This window comes from Strongylocentrotus purpuratus, unplaced genomic scaffold, assembly GCF_000002235.5.
Source record: "Strongylocentrotus purpuratus isolate Spur 01 unplaced genomic scaffold, Spur_5.0 spur5_scaffold_5, whole genome shotgun sequence".
Taxonomy (NCBI): Eukaryota; Metazoa; Echinodermata; class Echinoidea; order Camarodonta; family Strongylocentrotidae; genus Strongylocentrotus; species Strongylocentrotus purpuratus.
In genome coordinates this window covers 10,001,280-10,026,491 of record NW_022145611.1, presented here as the reverse complement: position 1 = coordinate 10,026,491, position 25,212 = coordinate 10,001,280, and the positions used below count along the sequence as shown (strand labels likewise).

The 25,212-nt window shown below is 36.0% G+C and overlaps 1 protein-coding gene across 1 annotated transcript in view; it reads right to left on the bottom strand.

Annotated features, from left to right (window-relative positions):
- Positions 1–25,212, bottom strand: part of LOC580223 (ryanodine receptor 2) — a 173,182-nt gene that overhangs the window by 134,111 nt on the left and 13,859 nt on the right. The window contains exons 2-6 of the mRNA XM_030999251.1: positions 24,019–24,116; positions 15,672–15,743; positions 12,206–12,281; positions 3,143–3,255; positions 498–609 (exon numbers count right to left, since the gene is read on the bottom strand). Of these exons, the coding sequence (XP_030855111.1) occupies positions 498–609; positions 3,143–3,255; positions 12,206–12,281; positions 15,672–15,743; positions 24,019–24,116 (471 nt within the window). The remainder of the gene's footprint in view (positions 1–497; positions 610–3,142; positions 3,256–12,205; positions 12,282–15,671; positions 15,744–24,018; positions 24,117–25,212) is intronic.

The following is a 25,212-nucleotide window of genomic DNA, read 5'->3' as shown; positions in this document are numbered from 1 at the left end:
TGGTCTGTTGAGAGCCAGAGAGGCGTTTACTCTGTGTTAAAGTATGGGGATTAATACCTTCTGACTCAGGAAGGACAAAATACTGCCCATATCAAATTAAAACAATCTTCCAGCTCTAACTGCTTAGAATACATCCAGGAATCAACGCCTCAGGCACTGTAACAGTTAATAGCATCTCTAGTTAAAATATCGTCAGTTTGGTGCAAGAAGGGCATACACTCATATGCTCTGACACAGAGCTAACACCCTTCTGCCTCCAAACTGACAATATACACCTTTTAAAGACCGACAATACTACTGGGCCAGAAGGGATTATAGCACTCAGCCAGGTCACTGACAGGTGGCTATCTCATCAACTCAGCTCTCAACTACCATAAGAAAAAGAGGATCACGGGGACCAACAGGCACCAATTGGGGATGTTTTTTATATAGAGGGAGCGAGTAGTTACAAGTAGGACAGTGGGGCTTTAAAACACTTCTTAGTGGCACTAGCTTACCCATTGCTTTGATCTTGACGATGCCTGAGCTGACGGGGGCGACGGTCCATAGCGTCTGCTGGAAGGATGCTACTACTATCATGGGCTGGTCATCCCTCTCCACAGATAGATGCTGATGGGAATAATAATAATAATGATAATTATAACAATAATGATGTAATTCTTATCTATAGTGGAGGGATCATTCAAAAATTCCATACTTTACTTTCTAACGTCAACAGAAAACTTACACCAACTATTTCATCAATAATATATCAACTATTGGCAAGATTCTCCGTTTCTTGTTCTCTCAAGCTGATCAAAAATGTTTACAGGAAAAATTCTAGAAACCTAAACCAGATTAAATATTAGACATGTACTTTAATACATTTCCATTAGTAATCTTTACCTTTAATAATAATACTCCCAGATGTTGGATTTTTCATCTTTTTCATTTGAACTCAACAGTGCTTCATTTCAAACATATTAATTGTTGTCACTGGTTTCAAATATGCACCTCCTTTTCATTTGACAGAGGTATGTTTATGAATTTTTTTGTAGTATTCATAATTCTGTGATTATTAAATAAACCTCTGTGATTTTTACTCCCTTTCTCTTATATTCTTTTGTGCATTATGCCGTAATTGCTATATGTTTGTTTTTCCATTTCATTATTTGTGTAATTAAAACCTATTCTCAAACATTTTTTCTTTTTCTTATCACAGGTGATGTCTCCTTCAATCGTGTTTGAGTTTCATTTGTTGCCTTAAGTATAGGCCTATTTTAAAAAGAACTAGGTATCGTTAATTTATTTCAACTTTTAGGGTTTATTTTTTTCAAAATCAAAGAATTCATTACATCCATCAATAAAGGTATCATACATGTATTTGTTTACAATATACTACCATTTCCCCACTCACAGATAGAATTACAATTTCATTTACTCCCTATCCCTTCTCCTTCAAAAGAAACAGCAACATCATAAATAGCAACACAATACATTGCAATGCATACATAAAATACCACAACACGCTCAAAGTCAGTATCCTTTCCAAATATGGTTAAATCCCTACTCCCAGCCCAATCACATTCATGAGTGCATGAGTGGTCAAGCAAATCCGGTTAGCAAGGTGATGAAATGACCAGCCAAGCCATACAAATATTGACCGCAAGGCTGGATTGTATGTATGCTAATTGAATTATACGCAGCTGTTTAAAATCTGACCATGGATTGCGCCCGGTCCCGACATAATTTTTCCTGTTTGGAGCCAGAAGGGCATTAACTCTGTGTGTAAAGATGATACTAGTTAACGTAATTCTGGCTTCAAATAGATGATTTTTCTATAGATGTGTTGAATGAATGGATTACCTTGTGTGTTGAATGCATACATTTAATCATGTGTTGAATGCAAGAATTTCATTGTGTGTTGATGTTGAAAGCATGAATTTAATTGTGTGTTGAATGCATGAATTTAATCATGTGTTGAATACATCAATTTGAATTATTTGCCTTCCATGTCCTAATGCCTTCGTGCTCTAAGACTATTTGTGGTGATACAGAGAAAAATGTATATACTGGTATGTACAGTGTGTATGGCTTATTTAAAGGAAAATTCTGATGGCACTTCATAAACTGAATGAGGTGGTCAGCAGTAAATCCTCTTAAATTGACAAATCTTGAGCACATGACCATTCTTTATCATGGTGTTTTTTTATTCAAATAGGAAAACAACTGAATGATACCATTTGACTATAGAATTCATAGCAATCTTAATAATAACTGAGACTCTGAAATGTCAAAATTTGCATTTGTTTTCACTTGCATATTTGTGTATGTAATCATTTCGTGTCAAAATTTACCCTAATGTTTATGACCAATGTTGTCAATATTCATATAAAATATATATTTCACAATGTTCTTGTAAAGATCAAAAGAACTTTACTCTAAAGACGTTCACATACTGATCAAATAAAACAAATTATTGGTAAAAAGTGGAGTAATATCAATGAGCCCTCCCACCTGGAAGTTCTGAAACCTCTAGTTCAATTACTGGAAAATGAGGAGGCAATTGTCTCAATTAACATCATGCCTCCTTAAATTGGCCTCTCATCAATTCAAGTAGACTTGATGGATATGCAAACTGATTTGCCCCAAGTAGAATACCAGGGCTTGATAAGTAGCATTGATGAACTTGATATACATAAATGTGATATACATTTTGCATGTACCTGTGGGTATGTTAATCCCATATTTTTTCTTCAGTGTCGTGGTTTTGATTTTTTTTTTGTGGTTTAAAGGTAAATTGAAATACTTCCACCTTTGAGAACTGTTTGCTGTTAATCTGAAGGTGGTACGACATTAACATCACTCGCCGTGTTAATTTCAGTTTGTAATTTCCGCACGCAGTAACGTTTGTAAATATCACAACCCTTTTCTCCCGCTGTTGAATTTTTCTCACGAATCTTAATCGTAAACTGGATAGTCCCCTTCCCTTTACACTGCGTACAATGAGACCTACGGTCTGAAAAGTTATGTCAATCGTTAGCTGTGGCCCACGAAAGGTTGCCCACCCGTTAAAAAAAATGTGGCGGTTTTTTTACGGCGGTTTACCATGCAATATCTAACAAGCCTAACAGGCTTTTGTTTCCAAGAATGACCATCTTACCAGGTATCTCTCTGTGGCGACATTGACAAGGATGAGGTCATCTCCCACTCTGACCTTTTCACCTTCTGACCTCTGCTTGGATACCGGGTATATCGTCCACCAACATGCTTCTCCTGTACACAGAGATAGAGAGAGAGAGAGGGAAATCATGACATTTGAGTCTAATTATCAATATGGTTCATTGCAAGAGCAATGCAGTTTTTCTTCAATAATAATAATAATGATAACGCTAATAATAATTGTAATAATAATGATATTAATAACAAAAACAACAACAAAACAGCAATAATAATAATAATTATAAACTGTTTTACCTTAGCTGCATATCACTATTTTGGAAATAGAGAAAGAGAAAGAGAAAGGAGAGACAGATAGATCAAAGGAGAATCATTATTTCCCTCAAAGAAATACTCTACAAGAAAAATTTTATCTACACAAAATCCAAAACCCCTCCCTTAAACACCCTTCCCTCCTGCCCCCCCCCCCCCCCTCCAAAAATTTTTTTTTTTAAATACATCACCAACACTTCTCCTAACACTCTCCTAACCTGAGTAACTTCCTGTGCTTCAACATTATTCATGGCTAGGTGCAACCTAACACATGGACAATTCTTATTATCAGCGACCATTTATACATTCACAAATGCATGGAATATCACACATAACCTTGAGTGCAAGGTGTACTATACGAATGTAGAGCCCTGTGATTCAACTAAACTACATGAATATTTAAAGAAAGGCTTTATGATATGAAAGTCAATATAAATTGTTGATAAGATTGAAACTTCGGGTGGATGAAGGAATTATTAGAACAAGAGGTGACTATAATAATACATAGGATTTGTAAGGTGCCAAATCCACTTGACAATCAAATGCCCAAGGCACAACTTGTGCAAAACATGAAATAAATGATAAACATACACGAGTGCAATAGGAGAGGTAAGGCCTAAATGTAATAAACTTGATGATACCAGCATTATACTGCAAAAGCATCACAGCCAAACGTCATACAGAATACAAATTGTAGATCACTGATCATGACCACTATCAAAGTTATTCAAAAAAGAACAACATTCCATGACTATTTTCCTTTTTTTACAGCACTCACACATTTTCTAACAAATAAATATAGCAGACATCATCCATTTACAATGTATATGGAAGTGTACAGTGGACCTTCTTAAATTTGGTACAGATTTTTTGGGCTTTCTTGCATTGAAATTGTCATCGTTATCGAGTCATAAGATTAACGGACCTTAGAGTGAGGATGGTAGGTAATGAAAGAGTACAGTGACATGTTGCTCATCATTTCCAATGCATGTCATCTTTAGATGTAGGTTAAGTATTTTTCATTGCTAGCTCTATGTACATAACGGATCGTAGTTATACATACTGGTATTCATTATGATAATGTAAATACAGCTTGGTGCACAGACAGACATACAGTACAAGCAAGATGGAGCTTTGCAATAAAACACCAGTGAGGGATAAACAGCTCTTATATTTAAAATTATTTCTTTCCTTGAAAATTTGAGTGGGAGGATGATTATTAAATTATATAGAATGATCATATTGTTATAAAGTACCCATGCTGTTTGTACTGGAACTTCATTTACCTGCAACTTGATTCATACTGTACTTCGAATTGGGTACACATATATCATGTACAAGCTTACATCTTTTTCACAGGAATCACATAAACGAGAAGAAGATTGATACTGTTTAAAATTCACTACAAAATGTCATATTTTCCTGTGCATCTATGACTTCCAACCCCATCCAGACTATGTGAATGTTCATATGTGCTGGCTGGAATAAAATTATTTCTTTCCAATTTTTATTGCAAGAATTCCAATAACTGACTCCTGTGCATTGTTTTTGTCCCAATGGAAAGAAAATGAGAAAAAAGGGGGGAAAGAAAATGAGAAATAAGGGGAGAAAGAAGGGGAGAAAGAGAGGGAGAGAGAGAGGGAGAGAGAGAGAAAGAGGGAGAAAGAGAGAAAGAAAGATAGAAAGAGGGAGAAAGATATACATATATACTTATTCATATATATATAGAGAGAGAGAGAGAGAGAGAGACAGACAGATTAACAAAAATGAATGAAACGCCACCAAGTCTTTTGAAGAAAAGAAAAGAAGTAGATTTTAAAAATGCTCCAAAAAATGATGTATTTTTTTTTCTTCCCTTCAATGACCTACTCGAGCTTTGCAAAGATCAACATTTCCGGTATGGGGATACTTCATTACATTTCAGTTTGCAGCACAAAATTACTAAATTCTGACATAAAGAAGATATACACAACTATTCGAAATTGACTTTTGATTGAACAACTTGATCACTAATGAAAAACATGACCCTTATTGAGTCGACTACATGAGATGGACTTGGGCGGTGGTCACAGTCCATGGAAATTTAGATTACTCCACGAGAACAGTACAGGTATTGCACAAGTTTGAATTCCAGTAGCGTAGTTACAAGGAAAACAGCACCATAATGCCTGAAAACATAGTATAAGTTCTATCAGCTGCAGGATGAATGTGCATCATTAGTATCATTAGAAGTAGTATATAATCATCATCAATTTTTATTATCATTACTATTATTATCAGTATATCATCGATATCTCAGCTTGATCTATGCTAGTGTTTATCTCATTAGTATACGGAGGGAAAGCTACAATCCGTAGCCTTAGGACCAAGTACTTATAATAAGAGTCTTGCAGTAACAAGCAGAGCTGCTTTCTGCAGGAGTTCTTTATTTGTGGTAACCCCAACCTTCTTCAGATGTGTAGGAAGATCGCTTGTGATTATTAATTTTAATATTATTATCATTATTGTTATCATCATTACTATTAATTTAATCATGATTAGTATAATCATTAGTATTGATATTATCATTATTATTATTAATATAATTACTATTACTTCTATTACTGTTACTATTATTACTATTATTATTAACATTATCATTATTATTATTATCATCAATCTACAACACTGTAATTACTACTATTACTATTATCACTATTACTATATTATTATAATTATTAATGTATCATCATCAAAATAAATGACAGTATGCAGAAATGAAATTTCAAGTGCACGAACGTATTCTTTGATGATACACTGTCAAATTGGCAGCCCTTCAAAAATCTTGAAGATCCCCACAGGCCATACCACAAAAGACCCATTATGAAATCATTTTAATAGATGTTGCAGATGAGCGTGAGCATGAATAAAGTTGCATACATGCATGTACGCATGAACATCTAGTATGAAAGCATTTTTTCTATGTCTCAGAATGCATCATTCAAGCTGTGCATATGGGAATACTAGCTGCCCAGTTTTCGTTTTGTTTTTGTTTTGAACGAGGCCATTATCTGCAACCTACCACGAAGGGTCTGTCCACATATGAAGCAGTTTTCAGTGCCACCCAGTTACTGAATCAAAGGAAGAAGAAAACAGGATCCCCATGGGAACGCACCCTAATGCAACATCTCAGACTCAAGCCCATGCAGGTAGTGACCCTAGATACCAATCACGTGTCACTCTCTATCTCCGTGATGTTGACACTGACTCTCAATGCCCACTCTTAACGGCCGGTCGCCACGGCAACGGAACCCAAGCTCGGTAGAATCTACGACGCCCTGTCTCTTTCCATCTTCTTGTTTTTCTCCAGCTCTTAATTTGTCTCTTCTGATTTAACCGTAATTCTTTTGTCTCTTTCGCAAATGCTCTTTTCACTCTTTATGATTCTTACATCATTAGGAGTATCATATCGTAATGCTTTTCATTTTTGCATTTAATTGTTTACATCAGAATTCTTTTCTCAGCTGTTATGATTGATTTAAAGTTTTTACATGACTGATGCTCTTTCTCTTCGTGCATAATCTTAGTTTATCATGTAAAGACACGGTAAGTATATTTCAGACTATTTTTTACTATCCTCCATTTTTCCTCCTCACAAACATATCTCTCTCTCTCTCTCTCTCTCCCTCTCTCTCTCACTCTCACTCTCACTCTCACTCTCACTCTCACTCTCACTCTCACTCTCACTCTCACTCTCACTCTGTCTCTGTCTGTCTGCCAGCCTCTCCTTTTCTCTCATCTTAAAGCTTATCTGCCATAGTTTACAGGAGGGATTAGAGCACTCTGCAAGGTCACTGGACAGGTGGTTATCTCATCAACTCAGCTCTCAGTTAACATAAGAAAAAGAGGATCATGGGGGACCAATGGTCACCGATTAGGCTTTGGTTGTTATATAGAGGGCGCAAGTAGCTACAAGTAGTGCAGTGGGCCTTTAATCTTTGTCATTAAAAATATGGGAGACAAATATTCTTTATTAATCTCTTTCCCCATTCTCTCATTTTCTCCTCATCATCATGCAGTTCTACCTTTGCAATTAACACGTATAGATGTGATTAACAACACGTCTCCGCTCGCCTGTCCGACAATGACACTTTCATTACCTTGCGGCATTTCAGATGCATATTTGTACGTACGCTGCACATCAACATAGCATTGTCATCGTGTACCTAGAATTGATGAATGAGTATAACTGCATGATTTATTACGCCCCATTGTCAGTTTTGCCATCTCTTGAGCTCGAGTGGAAGATCATTAATCTGGAAATGGTAATTGTGAATGTAATCTTAATATAAAAACCACCTGGATGCCTCTCTTTGGAAACCTGCTTTAATGAGTTAATGTGATTGCAGTATACAAAACACTTGAAGCTGTAGTCTCTTAACCTGAGCAAACCTACATATAACATTATTTATGTAACATCAAATGAAATCTCTGCCTTTTTATGATATTAAAAGAAAAACATGGTGGTATAAATTCTCTCCCCCTCCTCCAACCTCTTAAAAAAATTAAAGCTCACAAATAATTACGGTTTCATTAGAGGTGGAACTTAGGATTGTAACACCCTTTTTCAAACGTTTCCATCTGCAAATTTCAGCTATTTTTGGCCCTACTAGCAAATAAAATAAAATGACACAGAGGGTATTTTTACCTACCTTGACAATAAATTCCCTATTTGACATCCCCCCCCCACCCCTCACCCTTTATAAATTGACTGGCAATGCCCTTGAGCACAGATAACCCCACTATTTCTAATACCAATGCCAAAACTCTTGTGGGCTGGCGATATTTGCGAGGGAGTGCTAAATGTTTTGCAAATATACATGTAGCAATCAGAATTACAAAAGAAGCTTATTGCCATGATTGTTGGGTGTATTGTTTGGTAGGATCTGTTTAAAATTGTCCTGCAGGTAATATTAAAATGAAATTTACATATAAAACAAAAATTATATTCATATGAGGGATTTCAATTTCACTACAGGCAACCAGACCAAATTGCTTTTTAGATGAAAGTATCTTCCTATAATGACTTATTTTTTAAATTGATAAAAATAAAAATAAAAATAAGCGGGAGTTCATATGATTCAATGTCTTGCTTAAAGGGATCTGGTAACTTTGTCTTAGATCCTTTAAAAATATCCTTGATTTAGTTCAATTATAAACCTGTCGTACCTCAGGAACCCCATGACTTTTACAAGCTGACCGCCTGTCTGATTATCAAGATATTTATGATTGAAAATCGAAATCAAATTTTGCGTTTGCCAAACGGCTTTCATAACACTACAGTCTATTGGGGAAAAACGAATATGGTAAAACCGGTCACTCAAAGCTTTTTACTTTTTTGAGGCACTTCTTGATCATTTTGAAGCGCGATCTTTTTTTTAAGGCTTCAATATGACACCATATCACAGACACTGATAACACGTAGGGCTGTGCATCTCAGATTTAACACTGTTAAACGATTCCTTTAATACAGCAGAAAATTAAACTAGCATTTATAAAACCCCTAGCTATCTATATATGCACCTATAAATCAGACATGATCATCAATACGAAGCCAAACAATATTGGTGTATTATCCATAAATTGAAAATAACCACTGTTTCTGAAGATAAATGCTTGCATACTATTTACTACAGAGTACATCTGTATCCTTAATCACATCACACACAGTTCAATGAAGGACCTGTGAATAATTAAAAACACATATCATTTTCATACGCTATTCCCCTGTGTTTGCATTGCGAGCATTAGTCGGCACAGAATGTTTGCAGGCAACAGCTCCGAGAGAAACGGTTAATAAATAACCCACAACTCTTATCCTGGCGAAAGTGTGTTTACATTTCTCATGGACTGATTGGTTGGTTATCTGTTGGTCCCGTACTGTTAGTAAACACAGCAGAGAAAGATGATAAATCTAAACCTTTTAATGATTTTGCAGCAGACCACTGGCACAGCAATGCCTCTGTTGGCTTTGCATGCCCAATTTATTTATTAAACACAGCTAAAGTATTACAGCAATAAATCTGACAATATGCACCTATAAAACGTTGCTTTCATGAAATCATTAGTCCTTACTGTATTTACATGTCAAATGTCTGGATTAACGCAGAAAAGATCTGTGATATTTCTCGATTCGCGTAAACTTTGCTTTCAAAAAATCATTAGCACCTAACGCCTTTGCCTGTCAAACATCTTCATCAAAGACAGCAAAGATGTGTAATAAATCTCATTTTATGTACAAACCCTGCTTTTGGGAGATCATTAGCATCTAAAGTCTTCATCCAATAAAGCAAAAAATGTAAGAAATCTCATCATCTATAAACTTTGCTTCCAAGATATTGTTAGCACCAAACACCTTTATATGTCAAATGTCCTTAATCAAACAAGGCAAAAAGCCAAAGACAATTATATTAAGAAATCTGACGAAAAGTACCTATAAAACTAAACTTTCATGAACATTTTAAGCACCTAAACGCCTTGGCATGTCAAGTATCTTCATAAACCACAGTAAATGTATGCAATAAATCTTACTATCTGTAAAACTTTCTTTCACTAAATCATTAGCACCTTTCTCTTTGCATGTCAAATATCTTCATCATGCACAGCAAAGATGTGTGATAAATCTCATCATCTGTAAACCTCGCTCTCATGAGATCATTAGCAATTACACATTTGTTTGTCTGATATATTCATTAAATACAGCAAATGTATATCATAAATCTGTCTAGCCACAAAGCTGTCACTGTAAAACTAGAAACTTGTAAGAATTATCAAATATGGTTGCTCTTGAAAAATGCACAATTCTCAAGGTTGTGATTAAATGATTAAATTTGACTATCCATCATATTTGCAACAGTTTTAACAGGTGAAAAAAAATTAAAATTATAATCCATCTTTAATAAAAATGAAAGATTAAAAGTTTAAAAGATAGCTACCTAAGCAGATTTGTACAATTCATTGCTTTCTAAAGATAGGTGTCAATCCATTGACTAATTATCATAATTTTTGTTTTTAAATAAATACTGAAATTGGCAACAGATGGATGATATTGCAATATAAACTACAAGTAAAGTCACCTCATATAGAGATAGATATAAATTCAGAATGATAAACACAGAAGTAATAGCTAAACATAATTAGAAATGAAATCATTTCTAGAACAGGGCCGCCATATTAGAAACAACAAAACAAAAAGTCTGCTGATAGCTGGGTAGGTACAAGATATACATAAATTGTCATTATCTACAACCTTTAAACTCGTAATTGACATAATACCTTCAATCACAAATTCAGAAGCTTTCCTCTGGATGTTAAATATTGAATTAAGCCTATGGCAATGAAATCATTCACAAGTTAATGGGTAAAACAACACACGTTTGAATATCAAAACTACAGATCAAGCAAACTAGCAGTCGTATCTACTAACTGGCAAAATCTCAAAAGTGTACTGAATTCGTAGGGCACATAATTTTGAGTTAGGACCCCCTCTACTCATAGTTATCAGGTTAGCCATGAGATTGCTCATTGATCATTCATAATCACATTTTTACAAACAATCATAGGAGAAATTACAGTTAAAACAAAAAGAAAAAACTAAAAACCAAAACAAACATATAAAACACAGCAGCAAGAGATTGCTCATGATTTAAAACTTCATGTGAACCACATTTTAAAACTGCGAGGGCATCCGCACAGTCCTCAACTATAAGATAATCTTGAAGTCAAGATACCACAACCTACACTTTAAGTTTAGGGACTCCCGTGTCAACCTAGCTATATAAACTGTTGATCTCTTGGACCACGAATCAACCGAGATGCCCCACTTAAAGGGATTGGGTATCTTTTTCACAGATTCTAAACTAAATCCTAAATTTAGCTCATGTTGCAATTATAATTAGAAACCTTTAGGTCAGTCAGGAATCCCATGACGTTTACAAGCCAATCGCCCATCTGATTATCAAGATATTTATGATTGGATTTCGAAATTTCAAAAATTGAAATTTTATAACACTACAGGCTATTGGGGAAAATGAGTATGGTAAAACCAGTCACTCAAAGATTTTTTACTTTTTTGAGGCACTTTATGATCATTTGGAAGCGCAACTTTTTAAGGCTTCAATATAACACCATATCACAGACGCTGATAACACGTAGGGCCATGCATCTCAGATTTGTAAAACTGGAAACATTGTTAAACAATGCCTTACAGTTTACGGACTCCCATGTCAACCTAGCTATATAGACTGTTGATCTCTTGGGCCTCAAATCAACCAAGGAGATGTAGCCCTAAATCGTTCAAACTCTCACCTTGTGTTAATTCTTGAAGCCCATTCGCACAGTCCTCAACTATAAGATAATCTTGAAATTGAAATACCACAAGCTACACTTAAAGTTCACAGACTCCCGTGTCAACCTAGCTATATACACTGTTGATCTCTTGGGCCATGAATCGACTAAGGAGATGTACCCCTAAAATAGAAACCGATTGTTCAAACTCTCACCTTCTGTTAATTCTTGAAGCACATCCGCACTGACCTCTACTATAAGATAATCTTGAAGTCAAGATACCACAAGCTACACTTTAAGTTTACAGACTCCCATGTCAACCTAGCTATATAAACTGTTGATCTCTTAAGGCCATGAATCAGCCAAGGGGATATCCCCTAAATAGAAAATGATTGTTTCAAACACTCACCTTGTGTTGATTCTTGAAGCCCCACATCAAAGGCAAGTTTATCTTTAGAGGAACTTGTTGGAAGACAGGCAAGATGCTGGATTTAACAAAAAGGGAAGAAAAAAAACAATTAAAAAGAAGATACATTTATGTTTGAAACACATTTGCCATTAAACTTTTATTTATCACCTCTTTCTGCATTGACACATTTTAAGTGGAAAAAGTATTTTCCTTACTATCATTAGAGCTATAATTATACATTGTCATGAAAGAACCTATTCCTTGCAAGGTTAAATAACAAAGGATCCTCTGAAGATAGTCTTATATTTGTTTTGTAAGTATTGAAGCTGTTGATAATTTTCAAACACAATTTTCTATTTCTATTTGATGATATTATCCATAAGATTCTCAGCTGCATGGATATAATATTCTCTAAAACAATAGTATAGTATTAATGACTGCTTTGAGAGAAATAGTTGTTTTATTACGCTCAAGGGAAGGTTAGAATTGTGCTATTCCCCGAGGCTTGCCGAGAGGAATAGCCCAATTGTAACCTTCCCGAGAGCGTATGAAAACAACTATTTCTCGAATATTAAAGCAGTCATTAATACTTTTATATGCCGAAAAAAAATAGACTAAAAAATAAATAATAATTTTTTTTTTTTTTTTTTGTCGAAGGTGAGAGTCGAACCCTTGCGTACAATGAGTGATGAATATTACACCAACGCCTTACACCACTCGGCCATCGCGCACTGTTCACATGCGTGGCAGTTTTGTACAATATATACATTAAAATGGATTGAAACCGGCTTCGGCGTGATGAATGCTTCGCAAAAGCACCCTTCTTTTACTTTTGCAATGCATATTGGCACGAACTTAGATCAAGATCTATCGGCAGATGTTGTTTTTTTTGTTTTTGGAAGTTTATTTTCGTCTTCATGTCATCAATGCAAGATAAAATTGTCGGTAAGATCGATCGAGATTCAATTGTATTGAAATTACCGACCAATCCTTCGCACACATACGGTATCCTCGATCGCTCAAACCATTTTTTAACATGTAAACCTATGGGGTAACCATGGAGGCTGACCTATTTTTTTAATAACCATGGTTATTAAAAATATTAAATGTTTTATGCATGGTTACCGGGAATTTTACAGGAACAGTTGAAGTTTATGAATGCAATTCGACCAATCAGATGGCTGGATTTCTTAAGTGAGGTATATAATGGTAGTTATGAATTATCATGATAATTTCAAAAGAAAAATACAGCATCTCTCAATTTCTCTCAATTTCTCTTTTTCTCTTCTTCTAACTGCTACTAGTAGACGGAACTAATATCCAAAAGGTAAAATGATCTTATAATATTCTCTCTCTCCATCTCTTTTTTACGCTCTGTAATTGCATTAAATTTATTCTTAGTCTGTTCTGCTGATGGTGACTTGTACATATTTATCACATTCCTTCTTATTCCTTTGTATCAGATAGTCTATATATGACTATCCGTAACAGACTAATTTAATTTTGTTTTGAAATTGTCTAATACAACTACCGGTAAAGCATAAATTTTATAAAGAAAGGCACTTTCTTAAATCATAACGGCCAAGCTTAACAATGGGATACATCAATAAATACATCTAGCTGTTTGGGACTACCCATAATATGCGTGTGATTGTCTACGAGAGTTATAAAGGTGCGGACTTCAGCAGATGTCATAAAAAATCAAAGTGATTTTGTGTGTTTACTTCGGACCTTGTCACTTTGATCGCAATCAAATATTTGGAATTTAGATAGATGCTACAAATGCTAGTGTGTATAGAACCAATGAACAGAATATTGAAAAGGCTATTCAAATGTAATTTGAGGAATCGATTGCGTTTCCGGATTCCATGATTCAGAAACAGTTGCAATGCAGAAATGAATGTATATTTTGCATGTTCTTGACAGATACTCTAAAGAATACGTTTTTTAATGTGTATCAATTTTTCACAAAGTTTGTTGACAAGTCAAGATTCACAAAAATTTGTGACATTCAAAAGGTTTAATGCTGCGGGGAGCCTCACTTAAGTGTATTGACATGAGAGTTTGCAAATTTGCAAGAGTTTCACGTGGCAAAATGGCCAACATTACAAACTCACAACACATTCAAGTTTTATAGTAATTGAATCAATGACAATGTGATAAGTTATATTCTAACATTCTACTAGGACAGGAAGGAAGAAAGGACGAAGGGACAGCATTATTCCATAACCCCAAGGTGCCACGCTTGGAAGTGGCCCTCAGAAAAGATTTTTCCAGTCTAGGCGCAAAACACTCGGAGCACTTCATCTTGAAGTGGCTGGCCGTTTTCCACTCCTCACAGGTCAATGGGGGAGCAGCCAGTTCCTGTCTCAAACAGGACACTCTTGTTTGTAAACGTTATGAAAGCATGCCTGAGAGACACACATCACCTGCCATTGCAGATGCATGCAGCTTGTAAAGGGGAACGGTGATGTCTCTCCTTCAGATGCACTTCCTTGTGAAGTGACCAATGATTAGCTTGACTGACCAAAAGATCAGCTTGACTGACCAAAAGATTAGCTTGACTGACCAAAAATGACATAGAATCGAATTGGATTGATTTTAATGAAGGTGGATGGGAAAGGATTGGACTGAATTTGACGAATTATGGTTGATGATTTGCTGATTTGATTTAAAAAATGGATTGGGATGGGTTGGATTTAAATAGATTATAGATTAAATTTGGTTTGATTTAGATAGTCTTGCTTTGGACAGGAAAGAATAGAACGTTATAAATTCCTTGGAATTGGAAAAGTTGGGGTCAATCAGATTGGTTAGGATTCAACTATGGGATATTGACCTGAACTGTATCGACTAGATGAAGTTGGGTGAGAATGGTATAAGACTGAAATAAAGACTTATTATGAAATTTTAAACCAAGAGGATACCAAACAGCTCCTAACAATTTTTTTTGCAAAATCAGGAAATATTCATCTCTATGGCTAAAATCCACAAAGAAAGTGCATCTACACCTCCTTTGGCATACAAAACATGCCTACCCCCCCCCCTCCTAACTTGACCAGTATTTCCTTGTATTCACACTAAGGCCAACCAATAGTATATAAATATATATATTCAAAGAGGCGCGATGGCTCAGTGCCAGAGCAATGGTCTTGTAACCGAGAGGTCCCAAGTTCGACACCAAGTCGTTGCACTCATCCTTTTTGGTAAGGTATTAATCCTCATTACCAAGCCCCTCAGAGAGCATTTAAAGCCTTCGGTCCCCTAGTTGCTTATACTTACAAGCATAAACATGCTTTCTTAGCACTCAGGTAAAACAATAATCAAGCCTGAATCCGATGACCGGGGTAATAATATGATTGCAGGGCCCTCAGGGAGAACAGTATGAATACTGATGAGACTACCTTGGGTAAACAAGACATATTATTATTATTATTATTATAACCATCAATCATCAAATACTTACCATGGAGCTTTGAGAGTGTTGCAGGAGAATAGCATGACCATAGAGTAGAGTGCGGTGACCAGCCTGCCCACCCTGTAAACAAACAAAAAATGATAAGAAAAAAGGTTAAAAACATCAATCAACAACATTTCAAAGAAATATCAAGATAAGGGAGTGTATTAACATAAATTTGCCATCCACAAATCAATTTTGTGTTGCAAAGTTTCACATAGTATGGTAAAATGGTAAATTTCAACCAATTCAATTTTTTGATTCATAATTTATATTTTCAAAGTCTAACTACGACCCCAAAAATGAAAGCATGGTAAAATGATATGTACAAGTAAAACTAACATGTGATTAGCACCAACAAAAATAGGATTCTTTATGCCATTGTCATTTTAAAGTATGTTCCTTTAATGTTTGGGTTATATCATAATTCATAAATAACATGATTTTCACAATGCAATTTCATATCCCAAGTAGGTAATAAAATGGTAACAAGGGCAACGTTTTATGAAACCATTTTAAGTCACAAGCTCACATACATCCCATTCAAATACGTGTATCAAGTTTAAAATGCATTTCAATGGGATCTCGGTGAACTTGTACTTATGACGGTTTCATGAAACGATGCCTAGGTTTCTAAATCTGTGCCATTCCGTTGTTGACATTTGAAAATACAATAAGCCCTTCCAAATAATTCATTTGAAATACGGTGCCTCGAGCCGGTTTGTTCCACGTGGAGTACACACAAATTTGGGTCATTGACATCAACTACTGTTGCAAATACAAGCAATAAACAGAAAAAGTGTCACAAATCTCATCAATAATGCACAGTTTTCCTGCATTACTTTGTGTAGAAAAAAATAAATGTGAAATGCCATAAACATGGGGGAGGCCTAATCCTTTTCATAATAAAATGTTGAGCTGCTGTGCACAAAAGGCTTTCTGTCTAGAAGTTCTTCAGATTCTTCATATAAGCAACATAATAATGCTGAAAGAGGAATACCTTTGAATTTAAGAAAAAAAAGTAATTGAAAATTCATGCCCAGGCAACACTAGGCTTATTGAGAAGCAATAAGCAAAGTAAGTTGTGGGATTTTAAACATTTTTGAATATTTTACAAGCTTTATATTCAAAGGAATTATATCTCCTATTATTTCTCTAAAAAATACAAATAAATGTCATACGGTTCTGTAATCCAGATAATGTCTGTTTGGAGCAAGAAGGGTATTAGTTAACACATGTCATGTTACACAGAGTTAATGTCCTTCTGGCTCTGAACAGACACATGTCTTAATATGGAATTTGACCTGATATGAATCAGCAAGTATATATATGCAAAGGATAATGTGTACTCTATGCACTATTTGCAATACACCACTATGTTTACCCCTGTGTTGTCTCTTGCCACTCATTTACATTTTCTATTTTTTCCTTCTCATTAAAAAAACCTCAGAATTACAAAATTCATAACACTGTGCTGTAACCATGGAAAAGTACAAAAGATGCCAAAACCAACCCCACTCTTTTTCTTCAGTAGATAAGTTGAGAAACAATTATCTGTTTTTGTCATAGCAACACATTCACATCAGCATTAGATCGCATATGAGGAAAATCATTTTCTAAATCGACGTTTCTTTATATGATGTATATTCTATTGTGTTTGCCCCTTTTGCTATATGTTTTGTTACGCAAATATCATCTTAATTTCCTTAATGTGAACATCTACCTGTCTGAACTGGTTGTGTTATAACACCTATACCTTTATATGTTTCCTTATGAAAGTTTCATCTAAATTTCCTCGGTGTGAACATGCTATCCGTCTGAACTAGTTGTATTATAACACCTTTATTTGTATAACTTTCTTTATGAAATTGTCATCTAACTTTCCTTAGGCTGAAAATGCTCTCTGTCTGAACATGCTCTCTGTCTGAACATGCTCTCTGTCTGAACTGGTAATGTTTCAACATTTATATCTTTATTCGTTTCTTTGTTAAACTTTCGTCTAAATTTCCTTCACGCAAACAGGCTATCCATCTAGATGCGTTTCCACACCTACACATATCGTCTAGATAACACCATCACCGTTTTGATTCAACTTTGCTTTGGTTTTGACTCGGAGTGGGTTCACATCCGCAGTAGATTAGAACGGAGAGTCTGATGAATTCATGAATGTAACGTACACTGCAATCCTTCCTCTGGGACGGAAGCATAAACGTCATGAGGCCTGTCTTCATCGGCTCGAGTTAGCCAAATAACTCGCTATTTTCAGACTTGGGATATTAACTCACTTGACTCACTTGACTCACTTGATCCAGGATTATTCAGTCTTTAGACTGTTGTTCCTATCTATGGTTTCCTTTGGTTGGGGTTGTCATCATATTTATCTGGGACATCTTTCCACCATTTCTCAAGTCGAGATTTGAATGCAGATCGCAATACCGAAGCTCGAAATTGCGTCTTTACCAGATTGATACGCTCATCAAAAACTAGCTAGAACAGGCGCTTATTAGCCTGCTATTTCGGAAACAAGACCAAGATTTCTTGGGATATTTTCTCGAGAAAATATCCCGCTAATTGCAAATGGGGGCTGATAAGGACGCAAGTCAACTGGTTAATTTGAGATCGGGATATTTAAAATAGCGGGTTATTTGGCAAACTCAAGCTTATGAGGACAGGCCTATGGTAATAGAAAGACACCGTTCAAAGAGGTATTATAGAGCTTTCAGTATCGGTTGAATAATGGGTGGCAGAGTGAGAGAAGGAAACGGTATGGAGGAAATGGAGAGTTTGACACAATTGCATAAAAAGAGTTTTTCTTTCATTTTTCACAAAACCTGATAAAGGCAAGGGTGATGATTCAGTTGGCTTGTCATCTCTATTACTTCAAATATGTTGATGTTACAAAGTGTTGCTCTCATTCAAACTTTTCTCCCTCTCTCTATCTTGCCGCCCTCCCTCTCTCTCTCTCCCTTTTTCTAAAACTTTCTCCCTATCCTCACACTTCTTTCCCTATTGCTGTCATTCTCTCTCTTTCTCTCGGGTCATATTTCTCCTTTAAATAATCACTTTGTCCACACTGCATTTCTTTTTCTGTCTCTTTAATTCGCTCTCCATTTTTTCTTCTTCTAAAGATATTTAGACGACTAAATTATTCATACCCCTTGTAAATTTGATGTATTTTTTTTTTTTAACTCAAGAATGAAAGGTGGACTTAGGGCCTTTGTTGAATAACTTTAGATGTATGCTTTAACATGCAACATTCTCAAGAAACATGAGTGTGTTCAAAAATCTCAAAAACTTGGTATTAAGGGTATGGATAATTAAGTTGTTAACTGTAAATGTATGTTAAGTATGATTTTTTCCATTTTGTTTTTCTTTCAATTAATCAATCAATCACTAATACATTTGATTTGTAGGCCAAAAAAACAAAACAAACATAAATACAAATATGCAGCACTATGAATGAGAAGAAACACAGTAAATTATGCGGGGGAAAAACACCAATGTGTTTTGTCTACCAAAATCCACTTCAAAACTATTAACACCCATTGTGCAGAATGCTAACTATACATGACCAATGATTGATAGACAATTTCTCTCACAAAGTGATTTCACCCCTGGGAACAACAAATCATCTTACACCATAAAAATGTAAATATCCAAAACAAAATTGTTCCCTTGCTTCTTATTCTATTTCCATAAAGTGGTACTTTGTTGCTCCACTTTCTTAACCTCTTACTTCTGTGGCATCTCACCATCGCTACAAACACTTGTCTGCTTGCTCTCTGGGCATCAATATGTTAGCATTCTGGTCTCTTTCTTTCTGATCCCAGGAGAAGAGATTGCAAATATTATCATTTTTATCTCATATCTTTCTCCTCGAATACCCCCACTGCAATGCAACGTGACAGAAACTAATACTGGAATGATATTTGACTCTACTTCCCCTCCCCTCTCCCCCCCCCCCCCCCCTCTTCTCTCTCTCTCTCTCTCTCTCTCTCTCTCTCTCTCTCTCTTTCTCTTTATCATTCTCTTTTTCTCTTTCTCTCTCTCTTCCTCTCTCTCTATTTCTTCTTACCTTTATCTTTCTATTTTTTCTCTCCTCTCTCTAATTACTCTCTGTGTCTCTTCTATCTCACCCCCTCTCTCTCTCATCCTCTCTCTCTCTCTCTCTCTCTCTCTCTCTCTGTCTCTCCCACCCCCTCTCTATCTCCCCTCCTCTCTCCTCCTCTCCCTCTCTCATCAAGGAAGAATTGGCACAAGAGAAAAATAAAAGTCATCCTGCATTCAAGCCTGGCTGCCTGTGTTGAATCACATATCGTTTCATGTGTAACAGATACGGCTGGCATTTTCTTCAGAAAAGACACCCGGCACGCCACACACCTCAAAGAACCGTTTGCAATTTCTCACAAAAGGCGTACATTCTCACATCTTGATCCAAATCTGAAGGGGATTGTGACACACGTCGGGAAGCGCTGGCCATTCTGCACTGAGAGTCAATTCCGCCGTCTTCTTGGCAGGGATTGAGATATCATTTATTATATGATTATGAGATGGGTTTAGATTCTACAGCATGTATCAAACCCATCTCTTCACTACATGTTGCGAGTGGTAAATTCGGTATAATAATGTACTTTTCTATTCCCAGAGAGGAGTGAAATGCTATGATTTTCTTCTGTTACAAAAATAGGTATAAAAGTATCGTTCACTTGACAGGGTAGCAAACAGTCTACCAATAATAAATTTAGTTGTTGAACCATGAAATAAGGGGGTAGAAGAATATCATAATAACAGTGATGATGATGATGATGATGTTGATGATGCAAAAATACTATTAATAATACAAGTAATAATGATGACAACTATGATTCACCCAGCGATTGCCAGGTACCGATATACACCCGGGTGAAGAGTGGCAAATGTGTATAAATGTCTTGCCAAAGGAGCAAATAGTGCCTGGCTGGGATTCAAACCCTCAACCCTTGGCTTGAGAGTCATCATTATAAAGTAGAAGGAAGGTTGTTTCCATGGTTATCAAAGGCACTCATGCAAACTTTAAGTCATAAATGTTTTTATTAATACCAGAGTATAAAGTCAAATATAAATTGAAAACTTCTTAAATCGTTGTCATTGTCAAATGTCACAATACATTTGTTTTAACTACTGATTGTCTGAACAATTAAAGACATTTGAAATTATCTCTTTAAAAAAAATGATATCTATTAATCCAATAGATTACTTCCTGAAATTGCAGATGATTTCTGTGGCACAACAAATTGCAGTGATATAAAAGGTCTATATTTCTCAAGAAATGTTAATGAAATCATCATTCCATTTTAGCTCGGCCAGGAAAATATACAATGGCCACCAATTACTCTGCTCTTCTACTCAGCAAATCACACTCAAGTGGACCAAGACACTAAATGAAATCATTTCATTTATCAAGCAGTCGTCAACCTCCTCACAGAGACCTCTTCTTGAAGAAATGGATCGATATATAACTGATGATCTTCCCCTAGACATTAAGGACAAGTTCAGACGAATAAATAAATGATTCTTGCGAAAGGTCAGTCGTCTACGCCGCAGAGCGGGGCTCCGGAGAATGGTGTTTACCCGATTGGATTGGATGGGGCGCAAGAACCGAACCTTGTAACACAGCCTGATGGATGTCGCACTAATAGCAATTTAATGTCTGGAAAATTAATTTGTACGTGGTCTTGCCGCCTCCCGACCATATCCCCCTTAATCCAGGAAGATGGTAGGGAGAGATGAGTGGGGATGAAAACGGAAGATGGATGGAAAGAAGATGAGGGAAATGGGGGACCGGGGGATGGAGGGATGGTAGTGAAGGGAGAATGCTAGGGGAAGATGTACCACAGGTTGGAGAAATAGTGGAGAGAGACAGACAAGCAAAGATAGAGATACAAAGATATAGAGAGGAAAAGAATGGGGATGCAATAAGATGGTCTAGAGAATATTGGATACAGAGAAAGAACAAGAGAGATGGAAATGAATGGGAAGTGTATGAGGAAGATGATCCAAAGACTAAGAGAGAATTGGAGAGAACAATTTAGGAAGAAATAATGGCAAGAGAGGAGAAGAGAGAAGTGAGGATGGCTGCAAGGATCCAACTCAACCCCCCCCCCCCCAAAAAAAAAGGGGGGAGGGAGAGGGAGGGTGGAAGAGAGAAAGAGAGGAGGGGTAGAATAGAGAAAGAGAGAGGGAAAGAGAGAAAGAGAGAAAAAGAGAAAAAGCTAGGATGGAGATGACCTGGAGATAGGGGTGGGAGAGAAAGAGAAAGAGATATATGAGGGCGAAAGCAAGAACAGTATCAATCAAAGAAATAAAAAATGATAAGAGAAAGAAAGAAAGAGAGAGAGACACTCAGAAAGAGACAGAGAGAGAGAGAGAGAAAGGGAGAGAGAAAGAGACATGAGAGGACAACAGGTAGGATGGAGATAGCCTTAAAGTTAAAGATGATAGGAGGAAGATGAAAAGAGATTAAGATTGCAAGGAATCAGGGAGAGAAATAAAGATGAAAAAGCAAGGAGAGAAAGAGGGAGAGAGAGATGAGATGAAAATATAGACAGCGGCCAATAGGAGATTTCTGGGTGTACTGCGAGTCTCTATTTGATCAATGAAATTTCTACAGAACCACAGTTTGCCACGTACATGTACATGTATCCGTAATGTGAGCTTAAACAGTATAACAAACATCTTCTTCACTAAGTAATTCAAATCATCCAAGAAGAATCGGCTACTTCTTAGCGGGAAATTCGTCTACAGGATAATGAGAGTCTCAATTTAATCAATGAAATACATGTTCAGAACAACTTTTTTTGCTTCATATCTCCAATGCAAATTGCAAACAATGCACATTATTTGAGAAAATCGACAAAAGATATATCAAACATCATCTAGTATTACTGTATTTGCCCATGAACACATTCTTTAAACACAATTCATGCACGGCTAGCTAACAATCTACAACATCAGTTGGTAGCAAAAATTCACGCCCCATCACAACATACGCATTGAAAAATATTTCATTATGCGCTAGATATAAAAATTCATCTATCATTATGGTGACTGAGGTAACGAACGTAAGAAAAACTTGAACAACTCAATGTCAGTCTCTAATCATTCTTTATGTTACGCCCTTGTTGCCATTTGATGAAGATGCTGTGCACTATTGTAAAATGTAAAGTGCTCGCAGGCTTGAAAATACGACGAGCATTTATAAATAGTAATATTCATCTCCTTTGTCGGGAGCCTTTGTCACATTTTGAGCATGTTTTTCCATTTGAAATATATTCCAATACTTCTGTTTTGATAGGCATTTGTCTTCTACATCATATCCGCATAAAAACACATTGTATGCCTTACTTCATTTCACCCTCCCCCCCCCCCTCTTCCCCACAGCTCTCTCTCTCTCTCTCTCTCTCTCTCTCTCTCTCTATCTCACACACACACTCTCTCTCTCTCTCTCTCTCTCTCTCTCTCTCTCTCTCTCTCTCTCTCTCTCTTTGGCTCTCCTCATCCTTTCTTTTTCTCTCTATTACATCCAAGATTCATGTTGTAAGCACATTCTCAGACAATTCTTATGATTAATAAATATATCACTAGCAAAAGTCCAAACTTATTCCAATCTCCAAATTGCAATTGCTAACTTGCCCAATATGCCATGTGGAACAGCATTAAAAAAATGGCAGATTATCTTGCCACATTATTTTGTTGTATTTCACCTCCTACTAGAGCTCTTTTTATTCTTATTAATTTATTTGTAATTATAATGATAATGAAAAAAAATAGCTACATTTATATTGGACACGTACTGTATGTGACGATGTGACCCACAGTCCAGTGATGTATCCGCTAGACCATGACATTATGCACAACACTTCAATTATCATCTGTGATGACGCAATTCATTGATTCAATTACATGTGATGATCATTTCAAATTGCGACCAACATATATGATTTAAAATGTGATACTTTAGCCATGCGGGCTCAGAGCCTGTAACTGTACTTGTACAGGCTGCATCAGAGCGATTGATCAGGAAAGTTTGGCCAACTCGGTTCCAGTTGGGCACAATATGGTGAAAACTGCTTTGTTGGGCAAGCACAAAACAAAGAATATACCTTATGTTTGCTACCAACTGAAACCAAGTCGGCTTAACTCTGTGTGTAGAAGCCTCTGGGCTGCATACAAAACATCTTATTGTATACTGGAAGAAATGCCTGAAAAAAATTAATTATTCACAACAGCTTATTCTGCCTCTAAATGTCAAAGTTCTGCAAAATGGTGCAGCTTAGGGGGCCTGGGGCGCCCCTCCCCCATCCCTCCGTGAACTTACCTGATCTATTTGGTCAGTGATCACCATCTCCTGTAGCGCCCTCACCGACAACGCTTGGTCCAGGACAAACACACATATTGATAGGTCCGGGGGATATTCTGCATAGAAGAAAAAAAAAGATATTTAAATGAGCATTTTATAACCACGCAGCATTATCATTTGATATAGAGAGAATAAATGTATATAAATCAAATAAATCAGATATTTTTCAGCCAAACTTGTATATGTATAAACCCTCATGTATTAACCATTATTGTGTACCTTTTCATCATTTTGTTGTGATTTAGGTATAAACGTTTTCCTTTTGCACGTAAACAAGAAAAATATCCACATATGGACATTAAACAATGATGATATGTGCGTAAATACACCATGCATGCTCTCTCTCTCTCTCTCTCTCTCTCTCTGTTCCAAAATGATAGGTTCTAACAGTTATGTATGCCAGAGTAAATAAACTTCGACAATGCACACAGAAATTCTGTTTGAGCAGCTTGAAATGATAGTATTTCATTTCAATTAATATGATTATCAACATCAAACATCTGTGTCAGGACATCACTATATTCCACAACATGATAAGTTATTACTATTTCCTTTCAATTTGTACAAATAAGATACATGTATCTGTCAGCACATAATCTGTAAATGAAAAGCATTTTTCACCTGAAATATCTAAAATTTAGAATCATTTCAAATTAACATTTTTGAGTTTAAAACAAAAGTTTAAACTGTGCATGAATCTATCTTATACATCTTGAGAAAAAAAGTTTATATATATGTTCAATTAGATATTTGCTCTTCTGATGATATCTCCTGCTGAAAGTCAGAGGGATGCTAAATCATATAACCCAGAGCTAATTCCCTTCTGACTCCCTTAACTCCCTTCCCTTCTGACAAAATCAAATTTTATACAAATTCCCATGACTTTTTGTAATTGTACACTTCTTCATTTTCTTTTGTCTACACTATATTTTCTGTGTCATGAAATAGATCACATAAATTCCACCCAAAAAAATTGTATAGGAGATCTATCTAAATAAACATCCTGCTCTAAAACAACATGTCATCACCCTTGCATTGTCATTCAAAATTAGATACTCCAGTCCAACATGGCACTATAGTATACATCTGCCCCCCACCCCACTCCCACCCTTCAAAAGTTTATAGAATCCCATCGATGGTATAGCGTTGCTT